At 45.6% G+C, this 20688-nt stretch overlaps 1 protein-coding gene across 2 annotated transcripts; it reads right to left on the bottom strand.

Moving 5' to 3' along the window:
* Positions 1–120: 120 nt before the first annotated feature.
* Positions 121–19654, bottom strand: HMGXB3 (HMG-box containing 3). 2 transcript variants are annotated; one of them, XM_079320111.1, is made up of 20 exons: positions 19525–19654; positions 18793–18940; positions 18204–18378; positions 17211–17738; positions 16475–16573; positions 14851–14982; positions 12658–13070; positions 12133–12308; positions 11747–11844; positions 11068–11166; positions 10410–10559; positions 8477–8778; positions 7002–7129; positions 6343–6474; positions 5891–6075; positions 5086–5305; positions 3896–4029; positions 3392–3508; positions 2845–3054; positions 121–2037 (listed from the first exon to the last, which is right to left on the bottom strand). In XM_079320111.1, exons 2-20 carry the CDS (start codon positions 18936–18938, stop codon positions 1576–1578), a joined length of 3906 nt encoding a protein of 1301 aa, XP_079176237.1. In that variant the 5' UTR covers positions 18939–18940; positions 19525–19654; the 3' UTR covers positions 121–1575. The 2 variants fall into 2 exon arrangements, with proteins under 2 accessions (XP_079176237.1, XP_079176238.1); XM_079320112.1 differs by having other exon boundaries at positions 12139–12308.
* Positions 19655–20688: the final 1034 nt, after the last annotated feature.

Below are 20688 nucleotides of genomic sequence, written 5' to 3'. Positions count from 1 at the left end.
CAAAGGCAGGGCAAATCCAGAAGAAAGTCAGCAGTGTTTGTGCCTGTTCTCCTGAAGCCATGCAGGTCTTCTACACAAAAAAAAAACCAACCAAACAAACAAAAAACCAAGCCAAGTCACTTGACCACAGTTTCACCCCCAAAATTGGAGATAATTTATTAAACTTTATCACTGACTGAAAAAGTCACTAATGTCTCTTATAATAAGTTAATGTTCTTAACAGAAAAACCCCAAGCCATGATTACTGCATTTGCTCAGACTTAATACATTTACTTTAACAGTATGGTACTCAATAGGTTCCCCTTCACAGAAGGGAGTTTTCAACCACACTGCAAGCCTCAGAATCTTCCCCACTGCTCACTCAGACAGAATAAACTCCCAAGATGGCAACTTAGCAGTCTGGCATCCTGCTTGTCTCCTCTGTGGGTCACAGCAAACACCAAACTCTTTCCCCACTAGCCATGGCCAAAGGGAGCTGCTGCAATGACAGCACAGCTTTGCACCCACAGCCCCAGGTGCTCCTCAGGTGTGCTGCAGAGGCAGAGGTCTCATCATGACTCTTCTCAAGGGGCTGACAAAGCAACCTGGGCAGCAGGAGATTCCTCCAACTCCCAGAGTGCTGTGACAACATGGGCAGGGCAGGTGTGACACCTGACAAAGTGATGAGATTGCACACATGGGCACAGCTCTCCCAGCACTTCCATGAGGGTGGAATACAGAACCCTGCTCGCTCTGGTGACACATTCTTCCTCCTTGATCCCACAGACAGTGTTTGAGTGTCCCTCCCCTCTCCACAGCACCCCTTGCACAGCACTCAAACCATCCTCCAACCCCTCGGCTGTCCTGGGGTTCAGTTTTCACCTTACCATACAGAACACACTCCTCTCACTGTACCTTTTGGCTTCTAAGTTATTAGTGCTCATGTGACAGGACAAACAATCCTAGAAACTCCCTGCAGCCAAAGCACTCACAATCCTGGACCAGGAGTGCAGCCTCCTCAGACACAGCATGTTAAAGCAGCACAGCTCCTCCTCTTCCTCCTCAAGACTCCTTGCAGCCAATGCCTATGAGAGCTCTGCAAGATTATCAAGCAGAAGTCAGTATCCTAAATTCACCTATTCAGAATGTTTTAGGGGAAAGTGTTGTGGCCATCTACCTTTTATGCCTGGTCCCACACCCCCAGCCCTGCCACCAATAAGCACAAAGAAGTCAGCAAGCAAGATTCAGAATGAAAAAACCTGTGTGTGCTTGACCAGGCATACTCCCTGTTACCAGCAACTCCTCTCCCCTTTCCAGCTTCAAGGAGGGCAACACCCCACAGCCCTGAACAGCAGGTCCATCACATGCCTTGGAGGCAGTTGCAGCCTTCTGCAAGGGGGTGACAGACACATGCTCACAGCAGCTATCACGATGCTATGGAAGCACAGAGCTCTTTGGTCAGTAACAGCAGTCAAAGCCACCAGCATCACACCTCCAACCTGTAAAAATTAACTCTCAAAAAGCTGAGCTGCAAAAGCTGGCTCAGCCCACCCATCCACAGGACCAGAGAGAGGAACCAACAGGCTGTTTTGTTACTCAGCAACCTGTATCCTCGTGCTGCTTCCCCTCCTCATCCTCTTCCGTTTCAGTTTTGATCTGGGCCACCCCGAGGCGGTAGAGCGCGTCACGGATCACCACCTCCCCCGGCTGGCAGCTCTGCACGATCTCCTGGATCTGCCTGTTGACGATCTCCCTGCTGCTGAGGAAGTCCACCAGGCGGTTGTAGAGGTAATAGTGGGTGGGGTTGTGGAAGGTGATGGGCCTCTGGCGCACGGTGCTGGTTCTGCTGTCGCGGATGGCGGCGACGGTGGCGCCGTAGGGCTGCAGCTCGCGGCACAGCGCCAGGCAGTGGTGCCGCTCCCGGGGGCCGCCCTGCTCCGAGCCCGCGTGCACGATCCGGCGCGCCGAGGACTTGGTGACCGGGTGCTGCAGGGAGGGCTCAGCCACCGCCACGTCCACGCTGCAGTGCTGCTCCAGCAGCTCAGGGCACGACACGTACTGGGGGAGAGACACATGCACACCTAGTGGAACAAGGAACTTCCCCGTGGCTGACAAGATGGAACCGCTGGCAGGCCAAACTCCAGCCAACACTACGACCCAGGACAGAGGGAGGGCTAAATGATTCAGGCTTCCCCTGCATGCCACAAAGATGGTATGTACTTTCATGCCTGCTCCCACACCCCCAGCCCTGCACCAATAAGCACAAGGAAACCAGCAAGCAAGATTCAGAATGAAAAAACCCATGTGTGTTTGACCATGCACACTCCTCACTTTCATGCCCTCAAATAATCCCAAGGCACTAGGAACCATCTTCCTCTCCCACTTCTCAAGTAACAGCAGTAGTTTGAAAGAAGTGAGCTGCTGTGTCAAAATAAGTGACGTGCTCCAAAGTTCATGATCTGAACTGTTACAGTGCACTGCCAGCACAGCTCTTCCTATTAAGGACATTAATCAAACACAATCCCCAGGTAACATCTCATACATTCTGCTATGCGTAGGAGTGATGATGCACTGGGAAAGCTTAAATCAGGAGATACTTAACAGGTCAAAATCACCCCTGGAGTGCTCAAGACCAGGCTGGATGGGGCTGTGAGCAGCCTGGCCTAGTGGAAAGTGACCCTGCCTGTGGCAGGGGGGTGAACTGGATGAGCTTTAAGGGCCCTTCCAATCCAAACCATTCTGAAATTCTATGAAATTATCTTGAGCCACAATTCAGGTTACATATGGAAGGGGGGGTTAATTTTAATATCCCTTGCAACTTTTCCATACTGGGCTGGGACAGCAGAGAGCAAAGACATAACTAACCGTTGGAGGCTCCATGGGGTCAGAGAAGCAGCCCTGGTTCTTCCCCCACATCTGGGAAGTCAGGCCAGGCCAGCAGAGGTCTGCACATAGTGCCACTGAAGAGGCTGTATCAACAACATATACTGGAGGCCAGTGACGTGAGGATACCAACAAGTCCACGTGATCCCGAGCATTTTCTCCTCTTACTATGTACTTTGAGCCACACACAACCTAGAAAAAACAAAAAGGATTAACATCAGCAGCATAATAAAACTGAAAATCTACAAAAAAAATATGTAGTCTTCAAAAAATTCCATTTTCTTTAAGGTATTCCAGACTATACAGTAACCAAACAGCTACTTTTTCTAAAGATACTCATACACATTCCTCCTCATACACATTCACCTTATCTTGGGGAATTTTCCAAGCCCCAAGGAACATGTTTCATTCCTAAGGCTCAGAGAAGCCCATTCCATTACTTCTTTTCAATAAGGAAGTTCCATGCTGTTAAGTCAAATAATGAATAGCCAAGGAAGAAAAAAAACATAGTGGCTCCAGTATTCCTTACCTGATGTGGACACACTTTGTAGATTTTCCCTCCTGTATGATGAGCAGAAGGTGGTGTAATGCTTGTCCCATTCTGTACAAACTCATAGAGGGCCAGGAGGGAATAGCAGAGCTCATCCTAGAAAAGACAGGCCCCCAGAAAAAGTGTCTAAAATTAACAGACTCTTGCAGAGAGGGAAAAGACAGCAAGCAAGGTGTCCCAAATCCTAATTTGCACTTCATCCAATAACTTCCTAATCCCACACTCAGCACTGTGAGGATGAAAGGCAATTACAGAATGCTGAGCTGGTGACAAGGTAATTACAGGCTTCCTTTCTTCTAGCCCACAAAGGTTCAATTTATTTCACCCTGTGTAAATTATCCTATAACCTGCTGTCACCCATCCCTGCCCTTAGTGCAGTCAGATGAGAAATTAATTGTCTAGGATGGCAAGAATGGATGAGGCAAAGACAGTGAAGCAAAGTTCCACTCCTGCAGGCTTGTATGTGGGCAAACAAGCCATTACCTTTGTGTGTGATGCTTCCCAGGGGATGCCACACTGTGTCAGAAAGCTCTGCAGCTCTTCCTCACTGTAAGAATTTATCAGCTCAGGCCTGAAGACTTCATCCTGCAGGAGCCTCACCAAGGCACTCCCATTACCTGCAAAGGCAGGAAACAGGTATCAGCACTCATTCTCAGGAAGGGAACTTACCAAAATAATTTCTTACGAAGACTACAGAAGCAGACTGCACAACCCACAGCCAGCAAGAGAAAGCTGTGAACAATCCTACTTGCAAAGCATGTCACAGCCCACACTTGCCTTGAGCCCTTCACTGCTGAGGTCACCAGACTGAGCCCAGCATAGCTGCAGACTCCATAAACACTTATCTATCCTGTCATTTGGAACCTTTAAATGACTGACGTGAGAATAACCAAGTGAAGAAGAGCAGAAATAAAAGTTACTAGAGTCTTTGGACTGAACAGCTCCAGGCTCAGCCTTCACATCTCTCTGCTTCTTTCTCTCCACTTCTACAAAACCCACACAGCTCTTCTGCAGCCCAAATCTGAAGCAGCTTCAGCTCTATCTGCAAAGCCAACTTACACATTTGTTAAGCTTGCAAAGCTAGTTTTTCTTCTTATACCCAATACCTAAATTCTTAAGGGAACTACCTGGTCTTAGCTCTCAGATCTGAGATTATCCCTCTCACTGTTTCTTGTTCCATGCAGCCAATGTACTGAATGCTGACAACTCTGATCAGGATCAGCACACCATTCTCCTAGTTTTTTCTCAAGTTCTATAACAACTTATTCACCCTTAATTGAGTTTGCAACACTGAGATACCAAGTGCTACCTGTAACTTCCACACTCCAAGTATCAGCCTAACATGAAACAAACACTGAGATTGACACCCAAGATGTGCCTGCATCCCTCTGCCATCAGACTCTATCTCACCTGGGGTGCAATGCTCTCATGTCCCCATCTCTCAAAGGCATCAGAGCCCACCAGTGCATCCAAATTTCACAGGAAAAGCCAAGCCTCAAGCAGCAAAGTAGCCTGAGAACAGCTGAAAACAGCTGGTCATGTCTTTTCTCAGCACAAATAACTTTTAAAGTGTGACACAATCAGCAATTCTTAATGCTAAACATCACCAATGTTTAGACTGAAGCCACCAACACATGAAGCACTCCCTCAATAAGCACAACCTGAGCCATTACCTGGCACTGGCTGTGCATGCAGGGTCTTGTCCTTCTCTGTATTGATCACCACTGCTCCTCTCATGAGTGGAGGGAAGAAAGGAGCAACAATAGAGGCATCAAACTTTGTGATGGGGATGCTAGAAGGAAAAGCCACCTGTTCAATCACCTCTGTCTCCATCGTGGACCAAAAGTCTTCCACATTCACTTCACTTGATGGCAAGTATTCTGGCCAAGTAAACTACAGAGAGAAAGAAACACCGGTCAAATACAAATAGCCACAGTTCATTTGACAGTTTTGTGTCAGTCTCACAGCACGAGGACTATCCAGGAGAGTGCTCAGCCCAAATATCACAAGGTGATTTCAGTCTCCTAAAGCTTCCCACAACCACTTTGCATGGGGTAAGACTCAAAATTTCACATATTTGACATAAAAGCCAGACATGCTACATTCTCGTACTAGGGCATTTTTCCCCCATTAGAGAAGACAGCACCTCAGGAAAACTTGAGGAAAAAAAGAATGTGTTCCTGTCACAGGGAAACCAAACTCCACAACTTCCATTCAAGGTTCCTACTGCTCAAGGCTGCTGGACAAAAGCTGTGGTCAAGGGATAAAGGATCTTGTTTTCCCTGAACTACACATCAACACCTCTAAGAGGAAGCACAGGCATTGCTGCTCCAGCCACATCCTCTTGTCAGGCATCAGCAGAAAAACACTCACAAAGATCTTGTGTATTTATTGTGCACCATGAAGACCAGAGTCTGCAAAAAATCATTATGATCTGCTTTGAACATGAACAGGAAGTGAGCTGTGGGAAAAACCTACCTCTATATTTTTCAGTGCTAGGACATTTTCCGTATTCCTCTGGGCTATTTCCACCTTGGGGGTTATGCCACAGATTCCACAAATCATATCATTGTAATCCCGGACTGTCAGGCATTCAAAAGCCCAGTAGCCATTGCACAGCAGTTCCTGGAGCTGACCCTGCTCATCAGGGCTCAGGCTTTTTTCTGAAAAGAGAACAATGCCATATTACAGTTTTCACATCCTGAAGCCAGTGGGGAGGTAGTAGGGCTCTCTTATGCAGGATAAAACCAAACCTGCTCTCCAGGGAATTGTTACAAAGAACCACTCATAGAGGTACTGCCTGGTTTAGGAAGTGATTTAACAGAAATATACCACACTAAAATAGGTGAGGCTTCTCTTTTTATAACCCAACAGTCATCATCAGGTCACAGTTTGGTATGTTATGGTAAAAAGCAAGAAGGAAAACCCACCAGTTTGCTCCTGAACAGAGTCAAGGATATTGCCAACAGCCACTCTGGGATCCTCTCCAAGTTTAATGTGGTTTCGGATTGCAAACAGGAGATCCAAACTCACTAACAATTTGTTACCCACATTGAAAAGGCCTGCAGTTAAAACAAGACAGTTATTGTCTGTAGGATTCCAGATCTTCACAAAGAAATATATTCCTTACTGATACACAACACACTCACATGAGTACAGTTTAGAGGATAATGGAAACACAAACAGCACTTCTGCACCTCTGAGATGCAGAGTTCCCTGCTGAAAGATCAGCTCCTTCCACTGACTTGGCTATTGATTTTAAAAGGAACAGCTGCCAATCCATCTCACTAGCCCATGCCATGAAACATCTCCAGAGATGTCTCTGAATATGATCTCAGGGGCTGCCTTGCAGAATAACATTCACACAGAGACCTACACCAGTGAATCTTCCTCACAGAATATTCATGTGTTTTCACACACAAATACAGATTTACTTGCAGAAAAAGCAGAAGCAATTAACAAATAATTCAAATTTAGTACACTGGGGAAGGGAACAAGCTTTTCTGTGCCTGGACAAAGCCCTGACACAATCCCAAGGATTGCAAAGGGTTCAGATTGCAGTCATGCTGTATGCTCACATCTTTCCTACCTGTGTAAATGTCAGTGAAGCTATGGAGAGCCAGACACTGCAGGTTCATGCACACTTTGACCTGAGCTGTAACCACCTGTAACTGATTGGCTGTCAGCAGCCAGCACTCCTGAGGACCAGCAAGGGAACTGCAACACACAACAAAAAAAACATTCTGAGTGAAGCAAATGGGCTTTTTATTCCAGCCCTGCTGTAATTTGAGACATTCTAGCTGACATAAATCCATTATTATGTAAATTGAAGACAACTCATCACATTATACCACACCAGGAAAAGAAAGGTTACATTTTAAAACAGATTTCCCAGGCACAGTCAGGTCACTGCTTACATTCTCTCAAACAGCTCTAGAGCATCCCTCCAGCTCCATACACTGGACACTTACTATGGGAGAGGTGGAGAAAACCTGTGACCCCATCTGCCCTGGGAAAAGTGTCTGCACCATTGCTGTGGTGATTAGTAATACATTCCACCCAATAGCCTGTCCCTGCACACAGGGTCTGCTCCTCTACAGTGTAACTGCAAAGGGGAAAGTTCAGACAGGAGAGTGCTAGTGGCTAAAATACTGCTGTCCACCTGAGAAACCAGGAATCAAAGCCAAAGTCACCTCCTTCCCAATGGCAGGGTTTCAATTAGAGCCTGTGCAGGTACATGAGTCCCACAAACAGAGCACTGCACAGCAGCCAGGCACACACAGGTATTTACAATGCACAGATTGGTAACTCCCAAGGTGAGGGGCAGGGTGTGAGACTGCTCTGTTCTGAAAAAAATACAGAGCATAAAAAGTATCTCTTCTGGAAAGGTCTCAAATGGTCTCAGTCTGACCAAAGCAAATATCCATCATTTGTATCAAGATTTTTTTTTTTGTTGTTGTTGAAGAAAGAAACACAAGGTTAAACTTCCCAACATTTTGCTGTATGAAAAATTTTAGATCATGTTTTCAGAAGCAGGAGGATGTCTGGCAAACTCAGGGAGGAGATATCCTACAGGCTTTCATATAAATCTAGTTAAGGCAACCTAGTCTATGAACTAAAAGCTTCTGAAAGTCCTTCAGGTTTCAATTTGGATATTTGTTCCAAAAAAGCATTCACTCAAACACACACTAAGAAATGAAGGAATGAAAATATCATAAGCCAAAAGATCCACACAGGAAATATTCAGACCAGGGAGAGAGAGAAAAAGGAAATCACACAATGCACATCTGCAAACACAGAAGTTTTTCTCTCTCAGCCTCAAAGCATCAGGATGGAAAACAAAGAGGGGATGACTAATGAAAATATTGATTCAATAAGACAAAAGTTACATCTAAACTTCACAGTCACTCTTTGATCCTGCTAAACCCTTTCCACACACATTTAGCCCATTCACGTCACTTTCACCAGCTTCACTCCAGGGGCTAAAGCAAGTATTTCAGGCAGACTCGGAACAAAGAAAACAGCAAGAGTTTGAAAGAGTCAAAACACAAAGCAGAATCTTACTTCTGTCCCCCTTTGAACAAGGGGCTGTTGCAGAGGATGCACTGCACACACGGAGACTCGTAGTAGTTGGACCAGGAGGTCTGTTCAATGGTCACAGTCTCCTCACTGACGTTGGACAGGATGACCCTGGAGCTGTTGAGCTCGTGGATGAGGGTGAAGATCTCTGCCAGCTCCGACTCGCTCTCGGGGATCTGCATCAGCCTGCGCAGCAGCTGCAGCGTGGATTGCCGCTGGATCTCCCTCTGCGGCGCCGTCAGCGGCTCGCTGGGGTCCAGCACGCCCGGCTGACCCCGACCCACCTCCTAGACAGCAGCATAACCAACCAGGCAAGCATGGGGATGAAATATTCAGCCCAAAGAAGTCACAAAAGGCAGCAGAAACACTGGAACCTTTGCATTCAGTGAACTTGACTTCTACTCTACTGCTGAATTATTGACTCCACACAGGAGCTTCAAGCCCAAATTACTTTAACAAAACCAGTTTATTACAGCTCAGCCTTTCACTCCTGCACTGCCAGACCATCACAGATTGCCCATGAAACTGCTAAGTGCAGGAATTGGGGATCCAGAAGATGAGGACAACCATCAACAGGTATATAAACACTTCAATAACCCTCATCACTTGAATCCCCATCACTGTCTTTCTCCACAGGTTATCAGGAATAGGCTCAGGGCAGCCTGCTGGAGGAACCAAGTACAGATAGAGAACTGGGGGCTGTGATACACAGAACAACACACTAATCAATGACAATTGATCAGCTGCAGTCTATCCTTCTCCAACACACACATACCATCACAACAAAATGCACAAACACAGGAGAACCAAATTCCAGTTGTCCCAGGAGAACAGAGAGGACATAAACAGGCTGATCTGTTTAATCCCTGAAATCCTTCTGTCAACATTTTAACCTGGTTTTCTGACTAGTCTAGTAATGAGATAAATGATCAGCCAAAAGCCCAGAGACAACAATGAACTGTGTGACAGGAATGTTGAACAGATCAACAACCAGAAAAAAAGAAAAAAGCTAAATGAGGAAGGGACAAGCCACATGCCTCTCAGAATGCAAGCTGAGCTAAGCACACTGCTGTTCCTTACACAGCTGTTTGTGAGTTTCACACAAGCCATCTCAGTTTGTTTGTGTTTTTAAAGAAAAAACAAAACCACTAAACAAAGTTATGTGCTTCAAAATAAAAAAAGGCAAGTGGATGAGTCTACTATACAGACTAAAATCCTGCCTATTTGTTGAGTAGGTATTTTAGCTAAGAGCAAGAAAACTCATTTTTTCTTTTATTGTTTTAAAAACATGACAACTCAGTATGAGACAAGCTAACCTTTGAGACTGCAAGGGCAAAAAAAACCAAACTCACAACCCCAAAACTAATTACATCCACACAGAACAGCAGCCAACTGAAAATGTATCTACACATCAGAAAAAAAAACCCCTACATCCAGAAATAAATTCAGATTGGAAGTAAAGTTGCTCTACAAACCCTTAAAAACAGGAAGCTCTAATACAAGATGCACTAACTTAACTGATACTAGCCCCAAACTGCTCACAAAGCAGAGCATACTTGGGAGTTTCTTGATGAAGTTTGAAGTTCAACAAAGCTGACACAGCAATGCTGTGAACTTGGGTTGATTTCCCAGCATGTACTGACACAACACAAGCATTTTTAAGTTGAGGAGACACCCAGTGGTAGCACTGGGTGTGCTCAGACTCACTCAACCTGAAGCACCACTACTACAGGAGTTAAAAAACATCATCACAGATATTTTAAATAGGAACCATTCTGCCAGAAAAGTTTATCATAATGGGAAAAAAAAAAAAAAAGACAAAAAAGACCAAACCATATTTCCACAGGGACTTGCAAACTAAACTTCTCTGCCCAGCTCACAGCAGACAGGTGATAAAACAAGCCAGCTTGAACCTTACCAGTGATTTTGCTGTTTTCTCAGTCCTGTCTTTGGCAAGGTTGTATCCACAGCTTGGACAGACCCGTGGCTTGTGCCTGTTTGTATACACATAACTGCAGGAGGGGTTCTTGCATTTCCCTCTGCCACGTGATGTTGCTAATCCCAAATCCTGAATGACACAAAAGAGATGTTTGCTGACCTTGATTTTTAATAGTTGGACTCTATGATCTTAAAGGTCTTTTCCAGCCTTAATGACTCTGTGATTCTAAGCCAACAAGATTCTAAAAAGTATTATTATATGTTTTATCTCCACTTTAGAATATCTTGTTTAAACATCCATAGCAAGCCCTGTCACTTTGCACAGAACCCTTTAAGTGCCACTTAAGCAGTCTGGAGCCAATTCTCCAGGCCAAAAGCACATTAAATTCATTCAGAAACCACTGATCCTCCCTGCTGAACTAAAGGAGGGGATGGGGATTATGCATGGCCCCAAACATAACTGCAAAACAGAGCACAGGAATCCTGGACTAGGTCTACAGATGACACAAAGTACAGATCATTTCATGTTAAAAATTAGATGTATTTATGCAAGTCAGTGAAACAGAAGTCCCAGAACATTCTCATCCCAGAGAGGACACTTCCTGTGGCAGAAGTCATGCTATTTGAAAAATTCTCACCAAAGTTACGGTGCAACTGTACTTGTAGGAAGGGAACATGTCTGGTTTGACCTCCACAATTTTAAACTCAGATTCTTTGCTTGTCACAGAACTGTGGAGCTAGAGATTGAAAACAGAAAAAAAACCCACCCATCAGATACCTGCTACTAAATACACACATGCACCAATAATCAATATCTATCAGCATTCCTGTCCCCAAGAGATAAATTAATGTTCATTTAATATCCATAATACCATAAGACTATTTTGCATGTGAAGGCATTACAATTCACAGATTCATTTCAGCACCTTGGCATACTCAGTCATATTTTACAGGTGAAAAGTTCAATATTCAGTATTGCATGTCAGATTATCAAAGCACCAGGAGATCTTTAAAACATTTTCTGAAAGTAGCTGGGGGTTCCCAAAGCAATCAACAGCAAGATTGTCCAACAGCATCTCTCAGGTCAGTTCCCACATTCAGCCACCAAGCAGTCATTCTGCTACCCAGCCATTTAATGAAAACGGCCAGTCACAGATCTCATCATCATAAGGCTGCTACATTTTCTGTTCTATTTCTCACTCAGGTCATAACACCCACCTGGGAGAAAAAACACAACACAAAAAAACCAAACCAAAACCACAAACAAAACCCTCCCCCTAAAAAATGCAGGAAAATATTTTGCATTTGAAGGACAACCTTTTGCTCCTCAGCAGTTGGTGGCTGCAGAACTGACTGGCCCAATTGTTTCAGTGTACTGGGCTTCAAGCCTGATGTTCTCACAGGGGAATGCACGTCTAGGAGGAAAGAGATGCAGCAGGTTAAATGTGAGAAAACAGGTTCTGTTTCTTTCTGACATCTTTGGTAAATGCCACTATAGTCATGTGATATCTTTCCTCTGAGCTTGAAATAACTCAAGCAGGTGTTTCCTGGCCCATTTACTGCATTCAGGCAGAGACAAACTGTTTTTTTCCTAGCATTGGTAACCACCTCCCTTGAAACCTATCTGCTTATTGGCAGACACCACTTCAGCACAGTAAGGAAAGGCAACAGCTCCCAAAGCACACAGAGAATGCTGCTTTTACCAGTACTTGCAAAGGCCTGCCTGCTGCTTGGCTGCTCCATGCTGGCCTCTCTCCCCAGGCTGATTGGAGCAGGCAGAATGGCTCGCATGGGTCTGGCTGCAGCCAGCAAGGAGGGCTTGGGTCGTGGTTTGCTCTTTATTTCTTGTCCCTTGTGTGAAGCAGCTGTTGCATCAGTTCTGAAAAATAAGAGCTAAAAGTGGAAAAATATTCCATAGATTTCCCCTCAGCTTCAGTTTTCCTCTTTTCCCTGAATTGTGCTTTGTTAGCACACTAGTCACAGCTGTTGCAATAAAAAAGGGGTGCTAAGGCCGCGTGTGCCCTGTGACTGCAATCTGTCACTTAAAAAAAAAAATTAGTTTTGATGGACAAAGACTCAAAGGAACAATCCTGAACTGGCACAAAACAGATAGCAAACACAGTAAGTCTTACAGGAAGCACTGCCAACAGCCTTCAACTTCTTGGACTAGTCCCATAAGCACACAATAGACATCATATGCTCCCATAACACATGGAAAACTGACTCACCCCACCACTGGCTTTTTCACAGAGCCATTTGGACTCAACACCTCAGAAGACGTCGACACTCCCAGCCCTACACTTCCTTTCTCTGCCTGCTCCGAAGAAGTGTCTCCTTGCCGCTGGCTCTCTTGGCCCAGCACCACTCCAACAGCACTCCTGTCTTCAGCAAGCACATTATTTGGGAGAAAGTGGTCCTCAGAGATGATCACTTCCTCCCACTCCATCTCAGGCATCTGCCCTCCAACAGGCACAGCATTCAGCAGCTGGCTGACAGCTTCAGAGCTCTCCAAGGAGGACTTGGAGGAGCCCTCGCTAATGGCCGTGGGCTCTGTGGGGGCTGACTGCTGACCTCTTTTAGCTGCTGCAGTTTTAAGAGAGGTGCCTGAATTTGGCTCAGATTTGCTTTTTGGTTGCTTTTCCTGGAAACAAGGAGAGAGTCACATTTCAGAGCTTTCAGCTTTCACAGATAAGCAAGTCCCCTGCACATATGCCACACTTCCCGTGGCCTATTTAATGCTGGCTCCAAACAGCAAGATCCTAAGTGTTTAAGCAATGAATTATATGGGACTAGACAGACAGCACCTCCTACAACAGCAAAGGCCCTGCTAACATTGTATCTGGCCTCTTGGCCCTTCCTGTATTATTTTTAGACACTGTTTACTTTGAAGAATCAATCTTTCTTAAACTCCCTTAAAAATCACCATTAGCATCAACACCACAGTCACCCACCACCCTCTGTAGCAAGGACCCACCTCCTACGCTCCCCTGTCATGGCTTCAGCTCTCTGATGATGTCTGTTCTTCCACATTACTGAGCAATCAAAGGGAGTTAGGGCAGAGAATTTGCATCTTTTGGATGCATGCTTTCAGAAAAGCAAGCATGTGAGCCAACCAGAAAACAGGATTACTTAGGAAGATTTTTTTCGACTTCAAGAAAAATGTTATTTCCAAGACTATCGCTACAGAAATCATTGTACCAGAGTCAACAAAGGTACAATGACCACTGAATTGGAATATGGAAAAATATATCAGAAATGGAATCCAGCAGATCAGAATAAGTCTGAAAGACAAAACGGAAAACTCCCTCTAAAACCTTTCTGTTCTAATCACAGTAAGAATGAACAGCAGCAGATATGCCCTGTTCAGGCAGAATCCAGAAACACTTTTTGCATTCAGCCATCTTTCTACCTCAGCAAGTTTACCAACCAAAAGTGAAGATGCCACCATCACTATTTGTACCCTACCACACAGGAAGCTCAGCCTTCAGCTCAGACACTACAGAGTTTGCAAGTTGCCCAAAAGAGTTCTCATCCCTGAATGTTAATAGATCCAGACACAAAACAAAGGAGGTTCAGAACAAATTCACAAAAAGCCACTGAATGTCAATGCCAATTTTCACAACGAGAACATCCTTTAAATTGTGCCTGAGGAGTCTTGCTTCAGACAGAAATGCACATCTGTTCAAAGCTGACTAATTACCAGAATAGTGCCAAGGTTTAAGGATCAAGTGTATTTTTCTGTACACAGATAGTAGAGATGCCAGTAACTTAAGCAGAGTAGGCATTATGTGGAGAAAGACTTTTGCACTCAGATAAGCTTCACAGCTCTACCAACACCTGGAAATTTTCTTCCAGTCAGAGGTCAGAACATCATGATCAGATACAACAATACCCAACAGCATTTCAGCTTCCACTAAATCAACTTTATTAACAAGCTCCTAAAGAATCACACACCTCCTATAGTTAAGAGCTGCTCCTCCTCTCTGCTAAAAAAACAATGTTAAAAGACCACAGAAAACCAAATTTGTAGAAGAATTTCAAATGCTGATATTAATTACAACAAAACAACTTCCTGAGCTTAGCAGGAAGAACAGGCAATACCTTCCACTCACAGGAATTATGCAGACAGAGGGCCAGAAGAATGTGTATCCTCACAATGAGAGAGCTAGCAAATACAGCCCCATCTACTCTAACACATACAAGTAGTATTTTTACCCAAGGTGAGGTGATTTAAGGTCTAACCTTGGCCAAGCATCCTCTGCAATGGTGACTTGCTCCAGCACATGCACTGAACACAAGTGCAGGGATCATTTCTGCTGTATCTGTCCTCCTGTGCCAGATCTACAGGTCCAGAAGTATCACAGGCATTCACAAAACCAGTGCTTTTTGTCTCAAAGTCAGGAAAGGAAAGATAAATTTACCTTTGGGATCCACTTCCCTCCCAGGAAGTTTCCACACGTTGGGCATTTTGGTGGCTTATGCCTGGTGACATAAGTGAAGGAACAGCCAGGATTGGTGCAATTTCCATGTCCCCTGCGAGTATAGGTGGTTGTCTGAAACAAGAATTGTCAAGAATTTGTCTACAGACCCAAAAACCACAAAGCTGTGCTGATCACTTCCTTTCCCCTCATAAGCATTTTACAAATGTTATTTAGCAAAACACCAACCTTCCACTATTATGCATTTTACTGAATAAACATCACACAGTTGGGTCAGGGTGAGACAGCACCATAACTACTGCAAGTCTAAATGCTTAGCCTCTGGTATTACCAGAATTTAGATCAACCTGGAGAGCAGAGATGAACAATGCACATTACCTCCTGGAGAAGCTAATCTTGCAATTACAGTGATTTCACAGCTCTTTTTGAACATTAAAAAGTCATAGCAAGATGGCATTAAAATGCTTCTAACAGCAATCCACAGTAAAACAAGTAAAAAGACTTGAAGACAAGCACTTAAGATGCAAAGGCAATTTTGTCAGTAATTTGTTGCTGTATGGGAAGGTCAAGTGTACCCTGGTCCTTCACTGTAACTTGCTATGAACTACTGAAACACAAGCAGCATCACCAAGCACTATTTATACAAACAACTAAAGTAGAACCTGTCATCTTTGCCAGGACAACTGCAACACATTTGAGTTTTTGTCAGCACAACACTTCCCAATATCCTGTTCTCAACACTCTCAAGAGAGCTGATGCACTGTAACCCTCTAACTAAGTAAAGGTTTTTTTTTTTCCAGAAATGCAGGAGTTGCTGTCAAAGAAATGAGTCAATTTAAACTAGATCTTTCTCAGGAACAAAAACTTGAGGTATTTCCATTCTCCCTGAGACAACTGGAAGAACACCACACTATGCACCACTATAAATATCTGCAATGTTCCACCAGCTGGAAGCATAGAGAACCTGGAAAACAGGATTTGATGCTAGCTTATATAACAGAAGGAGCTGCAGTACTGACTGTACAGTGAACTCCCAAAATGGCTACAAAAACACAGGTGGCTGAAGTGGTTAGATTAGCAAAATAATACTATTCTTCCTCATGCAACAGGCTACATAGCTTTTTATATCACTTCTCAAAACCTTAGATCATTGCTCCACTCCTGCCATGTGGCCAAAGCAAGAGCTTTGGAGTTTGTTTTCCTGTCAAAAGAGCAGGTCCTTGCCCTTAAAGGGATAGACCCTGGCTTTTTATGAAGACAAATATGTGTCCAAGTAGTGACTGTAGATGGCTACACAGAAAGTGCAGCTGGCCAGATGTGTTGTGTGTGATAGCTTTATCTACTCCATCTGTTTCCAAAAATTCCCTCAGGAGGAAGGCAGAAGAAATGGGCCCTGTAACACACAGTAGGAAGTCAGAGACCCTCTGAGCCTATGTAAGACATAACACAAGGGACAAGAAATACTTCAACTGATAGGGCAACTTCAAATTGGATTATTTTAAAAACTGAACCATTAGCAAATCCCTGCCACTCTAACAGTTTTAAGACCAATCTATGACAATACATCCAAACCTTAACATACCATACAAGACTCTGAAATTCTTACCAATTTAATTGATGCTGGGTTCTCCACAACAGAATGAGCTGGCAAAGGTAACATGATAAACTGTGTTGCAGGTGTGGAGGACCTACTCTCTTCAGTATCCTAAAATGAAGTCAAAGGGAAAATACATGCAGAAAACAAAATGGTATGGTGACCCATAACCCTCCCTCATGAACATTAATGTGTCCTAAGGACTGATGAGACCAGAACACAGGACAGAGCAACAACCATTTCAAAAGCAATGGCCTTATCAGATGTACTCTGGAAATTACCAACTCCTCACACTTTGAAACTGAAAACAGAGAATCCAACTCTTCACAGACTAAGATTTTCTATGACTGATCCCTAAAACCTTAGCACAATAGGACTCCCCTCTACGTCTCTGCCACCATGAAAACAGATATCAGGAGCACAGCAGTAGCAATTTTTTGTCACCAAAATCTTGCAGTGCAACTGCAGAACCCAATTAATGACACTGCAATACCCCAGATATTGTTAAAACAAACAATTAAAAGAACTCAAGTCACGTAAAGACACAATTGTGGTTGAATCAATCTGCAAACAGAGACAACTTAGTCATGGAGTTGATGACAAAAGTTTCTGTTTCTCTCAGCACTGAGCAAGTTGGGCAATCAGAGGATCTCCTGCACCCCCTGAGGATCTCAAGTAAAATGGGAGAAACACTTAGATGTTTCAGGTGAGATCTGGCAGGAGTCTGAGTGTCACTGGGAAAACTTACCCTCCCAGTCACCACGGTGACCACAGACACCCCATCGGGCACCTGGGGACGGGCCACGGCCACGCCCCCGTTGGAGATGTCAGTGGAGCTGCTGACCAGAGTCTCCTCAATAACCACCCGGGCTGTCTGGTACGGCTGTCCCTCAATCTCCAGAGAAGCCTCATCCAAGAGGATATCTCCAGCCACTTTCTCTGCCACAGGCCCAACAAAATGAGAGAGAACCTCGGAGGCAACAGCTTCTTGGGCGGCCGCGGTGTCCGGTGGCAGCCCCTCGATGGCAACGCGCTGCTCCGAGCCCAGGGACAGCACACTCTGCACGGCGTCACGGGACACGCTGGTGACATTCCTGGGAGCCACCAAGGCTTCGGCTGCTGCCGGGCTCTGAGCCACGCGCAGCTCCAGAGACTGCCTGCTCCTGTCCTCCTGAAGAGTGGCTTTGGGGATAATTATATAATCGGAGCGAGGAAGAATCTTCCGAAAGCCTGGAATGTCAGGGACTACTGCAGTTCGAGTGGCTGCCTTGGAGTTCTGGGGGTAAAACCAGAGGATGGAAAAAATGAATATGAGAAAAGGAAGAGATTCGGTTCTCAGTCCTGGTATTTTAGTGCCCAAGGTAAAAATGGTATCCTGAAGTTGCTTGCTGGGAATTTCTCCACAGAGTCTGCAGAATCCCTCTCAGTCCTGCTTTTATTGCCCACTTTACCAACACTCACTCTGATGAAAGGACACAAAAAATAACTGCTGTGAGCAGGTATCAGACATACACATCTCAGACGACAAAACACCCTCCCTCAGCTGAACAGAAGGAAAGGTAGTGGCCTCAGACTGCTTTTTTAAGGGGTGCCCTGAGCAAGGATACAAACTGGAATCTGCAGTTAAACAACTCTCCCACACGGTGACACAGAACTGTGGGTGACATAGGCAGCTGTGGGTTACAAGCAGGTAACTGCCTCTCTCTTCAGCAGCTAAAGAACTCCCACAAGGACAACTTACCGGGTCCAATCCCTCTTTCTCTAGCTTGGCTTTCTCCAAGTAGTAGCTCTTCTCAGCCACACTGAGCAACCTCCAGCTCTCACTGATCTTTTTGTTGATTTCAGATTGAGGGAGGTGTGGAAGCTCTTGCTGTACTTTCAAGTAAATATCATAATAGTAGAGAAGGTAAGCAGATCTGAAACACAACGAGAAATTGAAACATTAAGGTAATAAATTCCATGGGGAAAAATAAATCCACACGGTTTAGGTTTGTCTCAAGGTCATGTGACAAGCAAGCCATATTTAATTTTATTTATAAATGCATTTTTAACCACATGAGAACTCCCTTTGAGGAGAAACTCTAAAGAAAAAAAGAGAACTTCTGAAGAGCAGCCTAAAGCAAATTATTCTGAGATAAACAAACTCTAAAGTGAGGAACAGTGGCACCTGTAGAGAATGTCAGAACAGGCACAAAGTGTCACACTGACATTTCTTATGATGTTTTACACTATGAAGTGTTCCAAGTGCACTGCAGTCCACTCATGTCAGAAACAAGAAAAACTGCTCTCACACCCTACAAAGAAACTAAATGAAGGCAGAAAGAACTTACCGAGGCTTCTTGGCTTTTTCTCCATGATCACCAGCACTTTTATGTTTCTTCTTCTTCTTGGATGGCACTGGTGATGTGTAAGTGTAAGTGCTCTCTATCTCCTCCATCACCACAGTTACCTCAGTGCCATCAAAGGGAGCCTCCATGGCTAAAAAACATATTCTGTGTTATTCTCTTGCCAAGTTATGCAACATTTCTCCCAATAAATAGCACTTTTCATCACTGCAGTAAATTGACAGCACCGTTGGTATCTAAGTTTGACTCTTATAATTGAATTAAGGTCACTATTTGTTTTCTATTTAACTACTTTTAGAAGCAAACTTCTCTATCTCTAACCTAAATACCCTCAGTTGAGTGCAGATCCACTGCATCTGCATGTCCAGAGCTGCAATTCCTCAGGGAACTCTCAGGTACCTCTGCAGACCCAGACGCGCCGAGCACTCAGCCGCAGCTGTCTGGCTGCACGCTGTCAGATCACTAAAGCAAGGCTGAAGGCGCAGGGAGCCGCACAAGCCCCGAAGCCGCCGCCCGCTCCGCGGGGCTCCTCGCCGGACAGCGGCTCCGGGCGGCTCCGGGCGGCTCCGGGCGGGCGCAGGAGATGAAGCAGCACCACCAAGGGCACCTGGGCCCGCGCTGCCGCTGACACCGGGAGCCGTTACCCCGAGCCCCGTCCCCTCCACACCGCCCGAGGCCAAGGGAGCGGCGCGGCTCCCTCCCAGTGTCCCCGCTCACCGGACAGCTCCGCGGCCGCGCGGGCGGCGAGCAGCGGTCACGTCCCCGCCGGGGCGCGGCGGCGCGGAGGAGGCAGCGTGTGGGCCACGGGCCGGCCGCGCAGGGGGCAGCGCTTGTGCGGGCGGGGCGGGGCGGGCAGCCCCGGCATGCTGCGCCGGCTGCGGGGCTGCACCGGAGCCTCCGCGCCGGGGCCTCCGCCGGAAGTGACCGCGGCGACGGCGTCCGGGGCACGGCGGGGCGGGACGGTGGCCGGGAGGGGTCACTCTTCCTGCGCGTGCGCGGCGAAGAGGCGGCGCGCGCGTGCCGCGTTCCCGCCATTTCTCGTGAGGGCGGGGCGGCGCAATTAGTGCATAATTAGCGCCTAGTTAGCAAAGGGCGTAGGCTATGGTAGTGCATTCCGCCGGAACAGCCTCCAGCTCTTACTTTAATCAGTCCGTGCGCCATCTTCACGCATTTCTCCTTCCCGCTCTCCTTGGAGCGGCGGCCCAAGGCTGGCCCTTCCCCTGTGGAGTGCAGCAGCGCCGGGGCACAGCGCTGCACCGAGCTCCGGTGAATCCCAGCAATCACAGAATCATTTAGATTGGAATAAACCTCTGAGATCATGGAGTCCAGCCTATAACCCAGCACCACCACGTCAAACAACCACTCGTGCCTTCCCAGTCTTTCCTTAAACACCTCTGGGAAAGGTGGCTCCACCTCCTCGAGCAGCCCATTCCAATGTCTAATCACCTTTTTTTGTGAAAAACAATTGTTCAACATGGATTACGAGGGGAACGTGAATCCGAATATAATACTCATACTGGTGAAGAAGCCGCATACTAATGAATACAGGCTAGTACAAGATCTCAGAGCTATTAATAAAATAGTTTTCCAGGGAAATCAAAACCAGCAGAACCAGTAAGAATACAGCTGAAACCTGACTGGAAAGGCAGAAACAATATACTTATAAATTAGAAGCTAGAGAAGGGCTAAAAGAGATAATTGCTAAATTTGTGAAGAAACTCCTCTTGTTCAACCTAAATCTCACCAAAACAGCTTAAGACTAAGTGCTCTTGTGTTGCTGGTCATGTCACAGCAATACATATATATGCAATTTTTAAAATCAATTTTAAAATCAAAACGTTGATGAAAACAATTAATTAGGAATGTTACATCACTTCCAAC

This window comes from Erithacus rubecula (assembly GCF_903797595.1).
Source record: "Erithacus rubecula genome assembly, chromosome: 16".
NCBI classification, from domain to species: domain Eukaryota; kingdom Metazoa; phylum Chordata; class Aves; order Passeriformes; family Muscicapidae; genus Erithacus; species Erithacus rubecula.
Note: the sequence above shows the minus strand (reverse complement) of the source record. Positions and strands in the feature narration are given on the sequence as shown.